The sequence below is a fragment of the Chelonoidis abingdonii genome, chromosome 11 (assembly GCF_003597395.2).
Source record: "Chelonoidis abingdonii isolate Lonesome George chromosome 11, CheloAbing_2.0, whole genome shotgun sequence".
NCBI classification, from domain to species: Eukaryota; Metazoa; Chordata; order Testudines; family Testudinidae; genus Chelonoidis; species Chelonoidis abingdonii.
Window position 1 is genome coordinate 40,393,258 of NC_133779.1, and position 10,069 is coordinate 40,403,326.

General features: G+C 58.2%; 1 protein-coding gene across 2 annotated transcripts in view; it reads right to left on the reverse strand.

Moving 5' to 3' along the window:
- USHBP1 (USH1 protein network component harmonin binding protein 1) overlaps positions 1-8,966 on the reverse strand; it is a 17,281-nt gene extending 8,315 nt beyond the window's left edge. The window contains exons 1-8 of one of the 2 annotated variants that reach the window (XM_032763999.1): positions 8,739-8,966; positions 6,673-6,830; positions 5,104-5,219; positions 4,095-4,258; positions 3,185-3,469; positions 2,202-2,339; positions 1,386-1,534; positions 586-726 (exon numbers count right to left, since the gene is read on the reverse strand). In XM_032763999.1, coding sequence (XP_032619890.1) covers positions 586-726; positions 1,386-1,534; positions 2,202-2,339; positions 3,185-3,469; positions 4,095-4,258; positions 5,104-5,219; positions 6,673-6,830; positions 8,739-8,747 — 1,160 coding nt within the window. In that variant the 5' untranslated portion in view covers positions 8,748-8,966. Of the gene's footprint in view, positions 1-585; positions 727-1,385; positions 1,535-2,201; positions 2,340-3,184; positions 3,470-4,094; positions 4,259-5,103; positions 5,620-6,672; positions 6,831-8,738 lie in introns of those variants that run through there. The other variant, XM_075070469.1, reaches the window with a different exon arrangement.
- Between the last annotated feature and the right edge of the window lie 1,103 nt (positions 8,967-10,069).

Genomic DNA, 10,069 nt, shown 5'->3' on the forward strand with positions numbered 1-10,069 from the left:
CCCTCGCACCCCCTCCTGAGCCCCCTCAACCCTTCACACACACCCCTGAGCCCCCAGCCCCTCGCACGCCCTCCTGAGCCCCCAGCTCCTCACACCCCCTCCTGAGCCCACATCCCCTCACGCCCCCTCCTGAGCCCCCAGCCCCTCGCACCCCCTCCTGAGCTCCCCACAGGCCCTTGCACCCCACCCTGAGCCCCCCCCACTAGGGGCGGCTCCAGGCACCAGTGCAGCAAGCCGCGGGGGGCGGCCCGTCGGTTGCCATGAGGGCGGCAGTCAGGCTGCCTTCAGCGACATGCCCGCAGGAGGTACGCCGGTCCCGCGGCTTTGGCAGCAATTCGGCGGCGGGTACGCCGAAGGCGCGGGACCGGCGGGCCTCCCTCAGGCAAGCTGCTGACAGCCGCCTGACTGCCGTGCTTGGGGGCGGCAAAATACGTAGAGCCGCCCCTACCCCCCACACTCCCTCCCAACCCCAAGAGCCCCTCCTGCCCCTGCCCCTCCCACACAGTCCATTCCCGCTCCCAACCCAGCTCCACCCCCTCTCCCTGTGGGGGATCCCGGTGCGGGTCTCGGCGCCGGGCCCCTCACCTGTACTGCATGGCCAGGTGCAGGGCCGTGCTGTTGGACTCATGCTGCCCCAGCAGCATGCTGAGCCGCTCCGAGTGGCCCTTCCTCTCCCGCAGCGTCCCGGAGAGCAGCTGGTTCAGGCCTTTGAGCCGCTCGATGCACCTGGGGTGGGAGGCGCGGCACTGACGGGGATCCGACTGGAAGGGGCAGGGCTGGCTCCCGGAGGAGCCCAGGGAAGGGCAGGTCTATAACCCACCCAGCTCTTCCACATCCCTGAGTGATGCCCAAATACACCTCCCGTGCTATCCACACATCCTCCTCCCACAGGGACCCTCGCCACCCGTCAATGCAGTTCTGGAACCACCCCCACAGGGCACCACTGGACACCCTGCAAGCCCTCCCCAGCCCGGAAATTCAGCCCAGGACTCCCCCTTCACCCCAGGAGGAGGATGTGCCATGGCAGCATTTCATTGCACCATCCTTGGGGGCGGGGGCAGAAAGGGATTGCCCATTATAGCTTTGGACGTGAGTCTGCTTAATGCAGGGGATTGAGAGTCAGGACTCCTGGGTTCTATTCCCGCTTTGGGAGGGGAATGGGGTCCAGTGTTTAGTGCAGGGGAGGGGGACCAGGACTCCTGGGTTCTATTCCTGACTCTTCTAGCCCAGACTTCCTGTGTAACTTTGGGTGAGTCACTTCCCCTTTCTGTCCCTCAGTTTTCCCTGTCTGTGCCGGGGGATGATCACACTCATTGGTGGGGAGGGGCCTGGTGTGAGGCTGCCCTGTCCAACGTGTAAAGTACTTGGCGATCCTCTGCCCTCACCCTCGCAGCTGCTGCGTCCGAGCTTCCCACTCCCTGACGTGGCTCTCCGACGCCGGGGGGCGGTGCTGAGGGAACAGGCGGCAGAGGTGCTGGGTGCTGGAGCAGCTCTGAAAGCACCGGATCAGACTCTGGGCCATGGCAACTGGGTCCTGCAGCAGGGATGACAAACAAAAGAATGAGTCTGTGCCTAGCGGAGGCTGAGGGTGGGTGTTAAAGACACCCTGCAGGACAGCGACAGGCCTGGGTCCCCAGAGGGCTGGGATAGGGGCATGCGGGTGCTAGTCGAAATGACACCTAGGGTGGGGCATTAACAAAGCTGCGGTTAAACACTGCAGCAGGGATGGAGCTGCCCTGCTAAAAGCTGGTGTCACAATCCATGGCCACCTGGGACCAGTGGCCACAGCCATCAGTGGAGACTGGCCCAGCCATTTCTCAGCTGAGCCGAAGGAGTAAATCCCCTGGCTGTGAAAAGCTGGCTGTTTAGTCGCTCTGGCCAGCCACTGGAGGGATACATGGTCACATGCCCGCAGACTGCGTATTACACCCCGCCTGTTGCAGGTGGTGCACACAGGGGCCTGATCCAAATGCCCTGCGGTCAGTTGGGGAGGCTTTCCATTGGCTGCAGTGGGCTTTGGAGCAGGCCTGCAGCTGCCTGGCAGCTGCTCATCCTGGCTCTGAGCTCGGCAGCCACGTAACCCAGCAGCCTGGGGAGCTGCGGCCCGGCTGGCATCCCGACCCCTGCAGTGAGCAGGACCTAGCGGGGTGGGATGGAGAAGCAGCACAGAGACCTGGGCCAGCCCCTGGCACTGCACTCACCTGGAATGGCCAGGGCTCCCCTTCCCCGCGGGGGCTGACGGACCCCCTGGGGCTGACAGCGTCACTGGCGGATGCTGAGGGGCTGCAGGGCTGGGATGGCGTCTCCATTCTAAGCAGTGAGTCCTGCAGCTCCTTGACCTGAGCAGAGAGCAGCACCCGTCACTCACCTCACGGCTGCTGCAGAAGGGCGACCGGAGTAGCACCATGGAAGTGAGAGGTGTGAGTTTGGATTGCACCAGCAGCACAGAGATCAGACGGATTCTGACAGCACTTTCACTGCAGGGGAAGCGGTGGGATCCCCCAGGAAATTAACATGTCGAGTCCGCACAGATCCCAGAGCTTGTGAAACTGAGGTCTTCACATCCCAACACGGACACTGTGAAATCCCTCCCTCTTTCAGTGCCCCGTCACCCAGCCACCTTGCAGTGGAATAGCTCAGCAGACTGAGCAGAACCCTGCTTCCGGGGGCCCAAGAGCTCCATTCCCAGGGAGGTGGCCCAGGCTCCTGAGGCAGGTAATGTGACTCCCACGCTTTTTGCCACAAGATGAGAAATCACGGATTCAATGAATCAGAAGGTGGGTGTGGAACAAAACGGCTACAAACACACAGGCTTCCCCACAGGTTGAGTTCTCGCTTTGTCGGCTTTGTTTACCAGGGAGCACCCCCACCCCACATGGAACACTACACAGCACTCAGTGACATCTAGTGGCTAAATAAAATACAGCAAATAAAAAGATCACCCATGTGACTAGGTGCTTGAGACCTTCCCAAATGAGACCTTTGGCTTGAGACCTTCCCAAATGAGGTCCTGGCTGCTCTGCATGGACAGTAAAACATCCATTGCACTAGTCAGAAGACCTCAACCTACCACCCTTGGCCAAAAGTCTCTTTTCCCGCAGTGTGCAGTACTGCTGCCCTGCTCCCAGACTCAGAGGTGGCTGCGTGTCAGTGGCAGGAGAGACATCCCTGCTGTCATGCATACCTTTCTCTGGAGCTTCTCCCGTTCCTCCTGGAATGCTTGCAGGGTGACCTTGGACCTGCTTATCTCCTCCTCCTTGCTCCCTAGCACCACCCGGAGAGCCGCGTTCCTCTCTGCGTATGTGGCTATTTCATTCTTGATCCAGCTCATGTCCTCTGCTGAGAGCCCTGGGCTGGCCTCGCTCGTCTTCTCCCCCAGTGCCTTGGGTGCTCCCTTCCAGAGACCGCTCCCGTTATCCTCCGAGAGTCCCGCAAGACCCCCCAGGCTTCGTTCTAGCTCTTCCAGGGTCTGGAAATGCAACCCCGACACCCATCCAATCACCCACCGAAGCTACAGTCACTGCATCATGCCAGGAGTTCTGAGCTCTCCCTAAGTCTTAGGTCTGTGTAAGGCACCTGTCACCTTGGTATCTAGGCTTCATTGCATCCACACCACCTCTGATTCCAGGCAATTTAAACACAAACCTCCAAGATCAGGGGACTGGCTGGCTCGAGAGGGACAAGGGGCCTTTCCCCTCTAGGGGCACCTGCTCCAATCTGCCCCCAGGGCAGGGGGACTGGATGGCTTAGGGGAAGGCAGCCCTGATGGCTACTTGGTGGCCTCTATGGGGTATGTGCCGGCAGGTCTTGGTGCACTTCCACCTCAGACACCATCACAACTGGCTGTAGCTGCCCCCTCGTGGGTACCCTCTGCAGAGAGGACTGACCAGGCCCCAGAGACCCAGCTGCCCCTCCCACAGGGGGTCTGGGCAGGACAGAGCTGGGGCTCAGTGCCAGGGCAGGTCGGGGTCGCTGCACAGGGAAGGCAAATCCCACCTGTCCCAGCATGGGGCGGCTGAGAGCCCAGGGCAGGCATTCGGAAGGGAGAGGGGAAGGGAGTGGTTAAGAAAGTGGGGCCAGGGAGGTTTGCTCACCTTGGTTATCTGGGCCCACTCCTCCCCCGCCGCGCTAGGGCCGCCTGCGCCCGTCTGCCCGCCAGCGCTTCCAAGCAGCTGAGCACGGCTCCGCCAGGAGAACACGGCGTTCTCCAGAGAGGTCACAGCCTGCTGCAGATCTAGGAACACGTCGGAGTTGCCTCCTAGCGGGGGAGAGATGGGGACGAGTTGGGGGGAGGCCTGGTGGGGTTCGTGCCCCTTCCATCCTCAGGGATCTGGGCTGCATCCCAGAGGGGTTGCCATAAGGAGGGACAGACCCAGCAGCACGGGCAACGGCTGTGGCTCCTCTCAGTGCACAAGGGGAGCTCCCGGCACCACACAGCACCTAACACCTGCGTGGATTTAGCAGCAGGCCCGTCGTCGGAGCGCGGGGCAGGAAGAGAGGGGCCCATGAGTCTGTACCACCAGGAACCAGCTGGCAGGCTTTGCCTCCGGCCATGGCATCCCTGGATTCGCCCCCTTCAATCATGGCAGTCCCATCCCGCCTCCCCACAGCTCCGCAAGCCTGTGCACCGTTGCCTCAGGCCATCGTTGCAGGGACCCAGGTGGGCCAAGGCAACGTGGCAGCATCCCAATGGGATGAACACAGGGGCAGCGACCCTGGCTAGGGATGGCTCCCATACACAATAGGCACCTTGCCACTTCTGGGACCCAGGATCTCTCAGGAACCTGAGCACAGGGGAGCCGGCTCTGGTGAGAACGGGGCCCCTGACGAGACGAAACCCTTTCAGTGATAATAAACCTTGTCAAGAGCTCTTCCCTCAGCGATTTCAAAGTATTTGACATAGCAAGGGTGGTATCATTTTCCTCATTTTACAGCTGGGGAAACTGAGGCATGGAGGGGGGAAGTGGCTTGCCCTGGGTCACTCAGCAGGCCAGTAGCAGAGGCAGGAGTAGAACCCAGAAAACCTGGGTCTACCCACTAGACCTCATTGCCTCCAAAAGGCATGGGATAGCTTGGGGCAGAATATAATGACCCCCCTTTTACCTTCTTCCATGCAGCCCATGGGGAACGGATGGATGGCCAAACTCTGGGGCCTCTGCACACACCTGGGAAGGCTCGCTGTGTATTCGGAGCACTGGTCTGAATACTCATCTTCCTCTCTGCAGGAAATCAAAGCCAGAGGATGCCCAGGGAGAGAGTGGTCAACTCCACTTCCCCCGGGGACATGGCAAAGGGGGCCGCCGATGGTAGACAGCTGAGTTCCAGGTGCGAGTTTAACCACCTGAAACCAGCCCTCTAAAACACCAATATTTTGCTGCCAGATTATTATGCTACTGAGCAACAGTGACATCTAGTGAGCACATTCATTAATAGCAAGTGTCTGTTCCCAGAGCCCCTTCAGTGCAGCCTTGCAAAATTAGAATCGTGTTTTTTCGTTTCATTTTCATGGGTGAGTAAAATATCAGGAGTTTTTTCATCATCATGGGACAGCAGGACAAGAAAATTGTGGATCTGAGCCCATAAATGTTCATGACACTTGGACAGGTCTGATCGAAAGCGGGGGATTAGCCAATTCCTGTCTTGGCAAAGTCACGGCTAGATGAAGCCAGGTAGGTCAGACCACAGCAGCCAGTCCAGAGCCTTTAAAGGAGGCCATGTTGTCAGCTAAGGAATCAGATGCACAGACACCATGGTGACGGGCAGCGTACAAGACCCGGAATAGAATAAGATGGAATAGATGACAAAGAGCATCTTTGCTACAAGCTGTACCCAGAACTGCTTCACAGAGTTAGCTGATCCAGAGGAGCAAAGAGTCAGAGAAACTGAGGGCTACCAGCTGGGGAGGCGCAGGGGTTTTCAGGTGAGAATGAGAGTTGATGAAGTGGCGACACCGTTTCCGATGGCAGAGGAGAAGGCTCTCGCGCCCCAGCAGAGGAGTTAGGATGGATAGACAGAAAAGGAGCTATTGCTCTGAGAAAGAAGGGGAGTTGAGAGAGAGGCCAGGTCTCTGGCACAGGCTGGAGGATAATTTTGAACTGGCCCCTGGAGCAAACAGAGTCAGGGAGGGTTTGAATACGGAGTGGAAGTGGGTATGGGAGAAAAGGAGGGGCAGGACACTGGGGAGTGGTGCTGAAAGGAAGCCATAGGGCCATAGGCCATCGGCAGGGCGAGAGGAGGCAAAGGCCTGGGCAAGGATTCATGGACAATCAGTCCCAGGCCCAGTGCAGCTGTATCAACTCCAGTCCTACGCTACCAACAGAAACAGAACCCCGAGCCATCCACAATGCAGCACAGACCTTTCCCACTCGCACTAGAGACAGGTTCCATTAGCCGGCAGCAGTAGCAGGCTGTTAGCCTCCGTGGGGAGCAGCCGCTCGAGGGCAACGTAACACACACTTTGTGGGTGAATTACAGGAAGCTCAGCAGGCCAGAGTGCCTGGCCCTACAAAGGGCTAGAGGTGGATGTGTTTATCCCCACCTGGCATTGCTGCTCTATGCCACAACACCAACAGTGTTAACTGCATGCCAGCCAGTGCCCACCTGAAGGGGCTCCTGATGTCCCAGGAGCTGTTGACAGGGCCTTTAGGGGACTGGGACAAGCAGGGCAGGTACCTGGTTCTCCTCTGCTGTAGCCGCTCGGCCTTGCTGTGGAGCTGGGCAATGGTGACGAGCAGCATGGTGATGTGCTCCTCGTAGCGCAGGATTGCCCGCTCGTCCACCCCTGCTACATCGGCCTCCTCCTCCCTCTCGGAGATTGAGTCCAGCTCGCCCTGCAGAGAACCCCGCCCAGAGAACCCCAGAACATCTCAGGCTCCTTCTGTGCCAAAGGATCTGAGAGCCCTGTACCAACCCCAGCCCTGATTCCCTGCATCCTGTCACTGACACCAGCGCAAAGTGCTACATTCAGATTCAGCGGTGTTTCCCAGTCACTTTGCATGGTAAACAACAGCACCAGGCGCAGGGCCACAGAGAATCGGGCCAAGAGGGCACCCACCCATCAGTGAATTGCTAAAGCAGCCAGCTCTGATGTGGAACACATCAGCCAGTCTGAACTAGCTGCACAACACAGCAATTTCTAGGACAGGAAGTAAAGACTATGGTGGCCAGATGAAAGGTTTCAGGGAGACAGAAGGCCCCAAGCATGCAAAAGTCATGAACCAATCTCCCAATAATCCAGACGCTGGTTTGAAAATCCTGAGATTTTACAAGTGAAACATTGGGGTGTTTATTCACCTTTTGGGTTTTGAACCTTTGGGGGTCACATTTTCAAGCTTTTCTCCACAGCCAGGAGGGCTGGGATCTGACTTTTAAAAAAATGGAAGCTGAAATTCTCCCATGATCTCCTGACTCCAGCAGCTGGGGCTTTAAAGGGGGGGAAAACAGTAAAATGACAAGAATGTGTGTTGGAATGGGGCCAGGACACTAGAGGATGGGGGGTAACCCCCTGAGTCCTACCGAGAGCGCCATAGGATCTTTAATGACCACACAGGCTCGGGATGCCTGTTTCACCCCTCAGCACCCCCATCAACCCCCCTCGCACCGGGTCATCGTTTGGATCATTGGCACCACTCACTCAGCACCTTGGGCTTCGTTTGGAGGGCTCCCATCCAACCACTGGGCAAGCCCACCCCTGCTTCATGCCTGCCAGACTCTGCAGTGGTGCAGCTACAGCCCCCCCAAACAGCCTGGATTTGGAAGCTGTACTAGGGAGATCCTATGGGGTGAAATTCCCCCAGGCAGAGAGCCCAGCCTGCGACCTTGGCAGCACATCAGTCCCGTTACCGCTTATGCAAGGAATAAGCGAATCCTGGTTACTCTCCATGCCCCTGCGGCTGGTGCTTTTACATGCCATGCCATGCCCCCCAGCAGCTTCCTGCCTGCGCCCCCTTTGGACTGAGGGGGCAGTGCAGCCCTCCACGGGTCGTTAGCAGCGGGTATGTTAGCATCCCAGCCAGCACAGAACCAGGAAAGGCTGGAGCCGCTTCCTGTTTTCACTGGGAACAATGTCCTCCCCACAACAGGAGCGAGGTCAGCACAGGGTTAGTGCACTGGTGCCTAGCGTGAGCAGGGAGCCCCTCACCACCCTGGGCCAGTGCCCCTCACTGCTCACCCTGGGCATGCTGGGTACCCTAGCGCTCCTGGGGAGTACACACTGCTCTCTCTAGGGCCCTTTCCCCAGGCCAGTACAGGATCCCTGCAGCTGGGGGAGATCCTGCTGCGTGAGGGTGGGATTTCTGGAGCTGCAAGCCCATGCAATGCCGCTAGGGTGACTAGACAGCAAATGTGAAAAATTGGGACGGGGTGAGGGGTAATAGGAGCCTATTTAGGAAAAAGACCCTATAAAATCTGGTCATCCTAGATGCCGGGCTCCTTCTGCAACCCCATGTGCAACTGGCTCATGAGAAGCAGGGCTAGGACTGCCAGTCCCACCCATGGATCCGCTAGCCATTCCCCACTCCCTGGGGATCAGTCTGTTCCCTGCAGGCTCCTGAGAGAGTCAGGCAGGGAGAGCGAGACAGGGGCCCAGAGTCCCTCGTCCTTCCTCACTGCAGAGCAGCACAGCGAGTCTAAACCCTGCCCCCTCCAAGAGCAATTGCAAAGCCAAGCCAGACCCATAACCCGCCTGCCTGCAAGGAGAGACTCCCTTGTCCAGGCCCCCCCAGGAGGAAGCCACTTGCCTTCTCCATCCCTGTTCCTTTGCCCCTCTCTCCTTCTGCATGAGAGGAGTCACGTCTGAGGATCCGATCCTTGGGGCGGGAGGTTAGTCACAGGAAGCAGCAGGGTCCTATTGCTGTGGTAAGAAAATCAGGCAACACCATCCCGTTTAGACGCCCCTTCTCAGCAGCTGCTCTCCAAGACCCCTGGCCTAGCGCAGCCCAGCCATCTATCAGATCATCCCAGCGCGGGGAGAATATGGCTCTGCCGGGATCTCCCCGCCGTCTGTGCTGCTTCCCAGCCCATTCCCATTTCCCGATCCCATGTCTATTTCCTCTCCCTCGGCTGCAGGCGTGCCCTCTGGCTCTGTTGCCCTTTAACTCTTGCGCGTCCCATCGACAGGAAGGTGGAGCTGGTTCTGTCCTGCCCTTGGCCTTTCCTACAGCTGAATGAAGCTTAATCCTCTATCTAGACCCAGAGGAGTGTTTGAAAGATCCTGCAGGCTGGAAGGTACCTGGGGATAGTTATAAAGTGTCCTGCATTGATTGTGGCCATAGCCCTGCCCTGCCTGACAGGGGTGTGAGGTGCTCAGTCACAGAGGCCAGATAAGTGTCTAGATAGAGGGCTGGGTCTGTCACATCTGAGACCCCTTCAAGTGGAGCAGCCAAGGGTATGTCTGCACTATGGAGCCTTCGTTGGCAGAGCCCCCGCAAGTGGATGCAGCCTAGGCTGGCTGGAGGAGTTTTCCTATCGGCATAGGAAGCCCATTTCCCCAGACAATGCTAGCTACACTGACAGAGGCTCTGTTCCGTTGGCACAGTGGTGTCTACACTGGAGTTTGTCCCCACCCCGACAGACATAGTCACGCTGACAGACTTTTCAGTGTGGATCGGGCCTGGGGCCAAGTCTGCACTAAAAAGTGAGGTCGACCCAGCTACGTCACTGGTGGGTGGGTGGGTGGGCGGATGGTGTGTGTGTGTGTGCGTGTGTGTAAAAACTCCACACACCCTGAGAGACATCGCTAAGCTGAGCGAACCCCCTGCAAAGCCTCCTGTTGCCCTAGCTACTGGCTCTCCTGTCGCTGTGGTGAGTGCCACAGCTGCAGTGTTTCTAGCGAAAGCATAGCTTGGGATTTGATACAAGACACCTGTCCCAGAGCACCGGTTATTCTTTGGGTTTTGCCATGGCACCCAGGAGTCCCTGTCATGGCCCAGGCACCCATTGTGCTAGGGGCTGTACAAACACAGGACAAACAACTCCTGCCGCCAACAGGTATTGACCGCAAGCTGAAGTTTATGGCTGTGTGCAAATTAGCCCATGGAATAGTGTACATACAATGGCACCTATGGAGCTG